Below are 7,074 nucleotides of genomic sequence, written 5' to 3'. Positions count from 1 at the left end.
GAACTATGCCAAGCCTCCCTTACCTATGAATACTTCCTCACACTGCTTCCCTGCATTTCTCTCCCACAACATATTTGAGGCGGTTATCACAATACTCATGGACATTTTCCTCTCTTTCTTCTCTTTCAGTAAGAATTCTTAATTGTGCAGACTCAGGATTGAGAGTGACCAAGATGCCTGAACGCGCGTGCGTGCGCACAGACACACACACACACACACACACACACTTTCTCTCATTCATGCTCATATAATTCAGTCTGGTATAGGATTCAGTTCATGGAGTCTTTTCCAAAGCATTAAAGGCTAAGCACTTCTTAAAAATTTAAGATCGACCAAAAATTTTTTTGAAGGTTCAAATAGTACTCTCATCTTTATAAAAATTTTTGGACACTAAACGGAAACATTATGTGGGCTTTCTTTTGTCCTAACGGGTGATTCATTGCCCGGTCCTGACACTGCTTTTCCCCATTGGGTCTCTGTGAGAGTCACGTGCTTTGGACATCTTTGAAAAGATCTTCTGAGGCTTTAGCATCTCATTTGAGTCTCCTAAATCTCACCTAGAGCTGTGTTGAATTCTCATCCATCACAATGAGCAACAAATTCCTGGGCACCTGGAAACTTGTCTCCAGTGAGCACTTCGATGATTACATGAAAGCTCTGGGTAAGAAACGTTCCTTGTAGCTCTGGTTGGGAAGATCCTTTTTTGCGAAAGCTGCATGACTATTTCCTGCTAACTCCTTTTTCAGGACTCTGGGGAAGTTTGCACAGGCTCAAGTACAATCCTTTTCTGCAATTAAATTTCTGTTGTGTCATTCCAATAGTTTATTGCATTTTGTTTGTGGAAATTTTAAGAGATTTTAACCTAAGAGCTGCTTAATCGCGTGGAACTCCCACTGATTTCAAAGGTAGTTTCGTATCAGCAGGGCTTTGCTTTCAGAGGAAAGAAATCTTAGAGGCTTAGGCAACCCATCCTCTGGCTTTCCTGAAGGTTCGTTTTATAAAAGCTGAAGTGCTCATAAGATAAGGAGTTGAAAATACTGAAGTTAATAGAAAGCCTCAATTTAAAATTTTGGTGTTTAGCCAAACCACAAGTTCACACTACTTTCCTGGAGTTGGAGCCATGAACGAAAGACAGAAAATCCAGTCAATAGTTTTATCAACTTCATCTTATACTATTTCTAGAGAATGTTGCATGATATGAGCACAACAGTTATGAAGTGTCTTTGGAAATTTCCAGAGCTATTTAAGTAGGCTAGAAAGTGATGCCAATGACCCAGGTTGCTATGCTTGACAAACGGCCTGTAACTTTACTTAGCTGTTCAGAAAGCTCGAGAGAAGAGTTGTATTTTTAGGTAAAATGAGCTAAATCGTGTCATATTGCCCAGAACACTTATGAGAACTTATGGGTACAAATCCATACTATGAGGTTGGTTAGATTTATGGACTTGTCTTTACAGTTGAGGAAGAAGCAAAATACAAGAGCCTCAATGAAGGACTCCCTAATTCTGTCATTTTTCAAATTTAGAATGCATAAGATCACTTCGGGGTTTGGTATAGTGTAAATTCTCAGGCTCAACTGCAGAGATTATATATAATATATATATTCATATATTTATATGAAAGTAGTTTTTCCTTCATTTATTTCTCTCATTTGACATTTCTCCTTTTCCCTGTATTTCTATAGTTTTAGTAATAATAGTAATAAAACTTGAGAGTCTAATTTTGTTTTGTTTTTCAGATGGCGAACATTTTAAAAAATTAGTTTATTTATGATTACATGTAATGGTACAGATCTTGAAAGGAGATGGATAGATTTTCCCTACCAGTTAAACTTAGGGGCCACAACAAAATTTCAGAAATATGATTCTATTAAGGATGTGGGGAGGTGCGTCTGGGTGGCTCAGTCATTAGGCGTCTGCCTTTGGCTCAGGTCATGATCCCAGGGTCCTGGAAGTGAACCCCGCGTCAGGCTCCCTGCTCCGCGGGAAGCCTGCTTCTCCCTCTCCCACTCCCCCTGCTTGTGTTCCCTCTCTCACTGTGTGTCTCTCTGTCAAATAAATAAAATCTTAAAAAAAAAAAAAGGATGTGGGGAGAGTTCTTTTCTATATACATAATGTATTACTGAGGAGAAAAAATTCATAGAACAGTATGTATCTGTCATAGTTGCATTTTAAAAATACCTAGAATATTTATATGTAAAAACTAAAATGTCTGGAATGATTCATACAAAACACTGGTGATTTTCAAAGACTGTGGGATTGGATGTGGTAAGAGGGGATGACTTGCACTATTTAGGCTAAACACGTTTATCTTTAAAATCTGCAGACATTACTCTTGTAATAATAAAACTTAAAATATTTAAGCCGATGGACATGTATTTCCATTAGGTGGTGAAACATGGGAGGAGGTCCTCAGTAGTCAGTGATACTACCTGCGATTTCCACACCTGAGCATAGAATGCAGACATGCATAGTCTCTCTAGGTACATCTCTTTGTCAACGTAATTCTAACACTATCTTGATCTACAGGTGTGGGGTTAGCCACCAGAAAACTGGGAAATTTGGCCAAACCCCGTGTGATCATCAGCAAGAAAGGAGATATTATAACTATAAGAACTGAAAGTACGTTTAAAAATACGGAGATCTCCTTTAAGTTAGGTCAGGAATTTGAAGAAACCACAGCTGACAACAGGAAAACAAAGGTAAATTTTAATGTTTCTCTTCAAAGTTGGCTCGTTCTCCAGCTTGGGAGGATTATTTCTGTTAGTGTTCATAAGGGCAGACTACCCCATTCTATTGAAAATTGGGGCACCTGGGTGGCTCAGTCGGTTAAGTGTCTGCCTTGGGCTCAGGTCATGATCCCCGGGTCCTGGGACTGAGTTCCACATCGAGCTCCCTGCTCAGCGGGGAGTCTGCTTCTCCCTCTGCCTGCTGCTCCCCCTGCTTGTGTGCTCTCTCTCTCTCTCTCTCTCTCAAATAAATAAATAAAATCTTAAAAAAAAAAAAAAAGAAAATGAATGTGCCTTGGGGGAGCCTTGCTTGATCTCAGGATTGTGAGTTGGAGCCCCACGTCGGGTGTGGAGCCTACTGTAAAAATAAATAAATGAAATGAAATGAAATGAAATGAAATGAAATAGAAAATGAATGTGCTTCATGAGACATCTATTATGAAAACAATTCGATACTGAATGAACTGCTTCCTTAATCAACCAAAGTCCAAGCAACTCGATTATGTGAATTTGTCTTTGCAGAGCATTGTAACCTTATCAAGAGGCTCATTGAATCAAGTGCAGAAATGGGATGGCAAGGAGACGACAATAAAAAGAAAGTTGGTGGATGGGAAAATGGTAGTGGTAAGAGTATTTTCACTTCTAAATACAAAAATAATGGTATTTAAATAGAGAAATTGGTTATATTATTTTCAAAATATTCTTTTTTCTTTGCAATACTAATGGATAAGAATGGCTAAGGATAAAGTCAGAGCTAATGGTTAGATGATATTTCAACCATGAAGACTCATCTACAGTACTTTAAGTATAGGTCCAAGATTTTAGAAATAACAAAGCCCATTTGTTATTTTAGAAATAACAACACCTAAAAATAACAGCAAAGTCAAAGAAAGTATGGGTAAATCTTACCAATTTGGACTCACAAAGAGAAAAGCAAGCCTAAGTTTTAAAAGCAAAACAAACCCCGAACGGCTCAATTAGAGAATATTTATAGATATCTAAGTGTTTTGCTTTCAAGAATCCAAAGTAACTTGGACTACACCATGTCAATAATTTAAGCTCAGCTCATAGGAGACCTTTTAGTCAGCAGATAATGAAGGATGAGCAGGGTTCCATGAGATGCCATCTAATGATTTTTTTTTAGGTTTTAGCTTCTGTGCTTATTAATACATACATTGAATATAGATTCATGTTATTTTAAATGTTTTTTCCTTTAGTTTAGAGGTTCTTATCCCTAGCTACAAAACAGATTTTCATGGAGAGTTAATACCAATATGGGGCCCCCAACACAGATTAATTAAATGCAAATCTCTTGGGCTCCTGGGTGGCTCAGTCGGTTGAGCGACTGCCTTCGGCTCAGGTCATGATCCTGGGGTCCCGGAATCGAGTCCCGCATCGGGCTCCCTGCTCAGCGGGGAGTCTGCTTCTCCCTCTGACCCTCCCCCCTCTCATGTGTTCTCTCTCTCTCTCATTCTCGCTCTCTCAAATGAATAAATAAAATCTTTAAAAAAAATTAAAAAATAAAAAATAAATGCAAATCTCTTGGGGGAGAAGGAACCATCAGTATTTTTAAATGCTCCTCAGATGATGCAAATATGCATATAGTTTTGAAATCCACTTTTAGATTTAAATGCACACAAATTATGCATAAAAACTTGCCACTTTAAGAAAATTCTTTCATAGTAACATAGATTGACTTCAAAACTGTTTCTCCTATTTCAATGGTCATAATTCCGAATTGTCAGAGACTGACATACTGATGTTCTGCTCCTTTCTAAGCTTAATCTTATGAGTTTGTTTTTATTTTCTGTTGCTACGTGCAAATTCGCTGTTCCTAGTTTGAGTTTTAGATACTCAATGAATCTCTCTCTTTTCTTAAGGAATGTAAAATGAAGGGCGTGGTCTGCACCAGAATTTATGAGAAGGTCTGAGAAAATTGTTTCCTCATTGAAGTGATATTTGATCATTTGATGTTGGAAATCAACGGTTTTCGTTGGCAAGGCCCGACTACTCTGCAATTTATCTGTTTGTTTTTGCTTTTGTCCTAATAGATCAAATAGGTAAAGGCCTAAACTGAGGATTAATCTAAAATTCAATGTTGTTTAAACATTTTCAATTTGTATGCATTTCCTTACTCTATTAAAGTATGTATATTGGCCAGACCTAAATAGTTGGTAATGTCATTTAGTTATCTGTGAAATTCTAACCTATGTTGTACTTTGTATATCGAAATGATAGTAAAGCAAGTAACTGGATAGTAAAAGGAAGTAAATGTATTGGTCTGAGTAGCCCCAGCGTGGTGGGGAGGAAGATCGGAAGTGAGACAAACTACAACAAGGAGCTGTTTTAAATCAGAGTTCTATTTCTGCTAAAAGGGCAGCCTCTACTGCTGCCAATTTTTTTTTTAATTGAAGGGTAATTTATGGACAGTGAAATGCACAGATATCAAGGGTAGAGTTCAAGCCATTGTGACAAATGCACACACCCCTATAACTCACATCCTGATCAAAATAATGGTACATTTCCTTACTCCCAGAAAGTTTTCTCATGCCTCTTCCCAGTCTGTGTCCTGCCCTGTCCCACCTCCACCAGATGAAGTAGTCATTTGGTTTCTACCGTTTGGGCTTTACACCACACTTTTCTTTAATATGCAGGGTTTTATACAAATAATATTATTTTTAATTCAAAAAAAGTATACATTTTTTAAATGAAAAGGCAACCAGGAAGTTTTTTTAAATCCTGGAGAGGAAAACAACTGCTCCCATTCTGCATGGTGTGAGCCATCACTTGCACATGTGAACATATCACACTCATCTGCAACCACAGTGCTCATACTGTCTTACATTTTGCTTTTTAACAAAAAGTGACTTTAACAAAGATTCTTCCACATTTCAACAGGTGCTATACCATAATTTATTATGATTCTATAATATAACGGTTCTATTTTTATGTTATATCCAGTTCGGAGTTATCACAGATTATTTGGCAAAAATTGCCTTCATGTATATATCTGATTGTGCTGAATACTTTTTCCAGGAGAGGGATTAGTAAGTCAAAGAATATGGAAAACCGGATGGTTTCTTACTGAATATTTCTGTATTGCTTTCCTCAGTGTTGTTTGTAATGAGGGATCAGCAGTATACTTGTATAGGGCAATGCATGAACACAGGTCCTATACTGATGCTAACAGCTACCGAATGTCATATGTGTGCTGTGTGCCAAGCTCATTGACTCTCTACCAGACAATTTTCATGCCATGTTGCCATATTTAATATAATTTCACACAACAACCCTATCAGGTAGATACTATTATTATCCCCATTTTATAAAAGAGGAAACAGTATAGAATAACTTGTGCAAAGTCCCAAAGTGGTAGAGAATGAAGAGAGCTCATTTGCCAAACTTTTACTCTATTTTGTCTCCTTGGTCACACCTGTCTATTAGAAACATGTCTGTTTCTTGGAAAATCTCTAAAGTGTGCCACTAGAGATTATTTTTGCCTGTTCTTGAATTTCACATAAATGGAGTCATACATTATGTGTTCTTTCTGTTTGCCTTTTTAAACTCAGCATAGTGGTTTTGAAATTCGTCCATATTGTTGCATGCAGCAGTAGTTTGCTCTTTGATTGCTGAGTAGTATTCTATTGCATGAATATATCACAGTTCACTTATCCATTCTTCTCTTAAGACAGTGGGACTGTTTCCAGTTTTTGGTCAAATATTTTTGGCCAAAACATTTTGGCCAAACATATTTTGATGAATAAAGCTGCTATAAACATTCTCGTACAAGGTTGTCGGTGGACATATGAGTTCCTTTCTTTTGGATAAATAACTGGGCATTGAGTTACTGGGTCTAGTTGATTTTTGACAGGCAGGAATAGGGACTACTGTGCCCAAGTAATAATGAAACTCTTTCAGATGTATTGTATGATTGAGCAAATGACAAACGTGCTGATGTTGTTAGGGGCCAGGATTTTCACTGTGGAAGAGAAACAAACAAATATGGAATGAGGGAAGCAAGAAAGAATCGTGTGAGAATGGATTGGAATAGATGTAAATCTGTGGTTTCTAAGGCATGTGCATATATGTGCATATGTGTGTGTAATTGTGTATGCATATCTGCCTTCATTTATGTGTGTATATATACATGTATTTATGTGTATGTGTATATATACCCATATATTTCCCAGATCTATCTGCCCAAAGAGCTTAGAAGCAATGACACCTCAGTAGGAGTGAGTCCACCTACCGCCCAGACTTTGGTGTCCAATGTCATTCCCCACTAAAAGGAATGAGAGTTCCTTGGGGAAACAACTAATTCTAATGTGGGGTCAAGGTAGGTACAA

At 37.5% G+C, this 7,074-nt stretch overlaps 1 protein-coding gene across 1 annotated transcript; it reads left to right on the top strand.

The window, feature by feature from the left end:
- The first annotated feature begins 573 nt into the window (after positions 1–573).
- Positions 574–4,853, top strand: LOC113938987 (myelin P2 protein). The gene is made up of 4 exons (XM_027624540.1): positions 574–661; positions 2,529–2,701; positions 3,251–3,352; positions 4,609–4,853. The coding sequence occupies exons 1-4, from the start codon at positions 589–591 to the stop codon at positions 4,657–4,659; spliced, it is 399 nt and encodes a 132-aa protein (XP_027480341.1). The 5' UTR covers positions 574–588; the 3' UTR covers positions 4,660–4,853.
- The last annotated feature ends 2,221 nt before the right edge of the window (positions 4,854–7,074 follow it).

This window comes from Zalophus californianus, chromosome 4, assembly GCF_009762305.2.
Source record: "Zalophus californianus isolate mZalCal1 chromosome 4, mZalCal1.pri.v2, whole genome shotgun sequence".
Lineage (NCBI taxonomy): Eukaryota > Metazoa > Chordata > Mammalia > Carnivora > Otariidae > Zalophus > Zalophus californianus.
The sequence above is the reverse complement of the archived record's forward strand: the minus strand, read 5'-3'. Positions and strand labels throughout refer to the sequence as shown.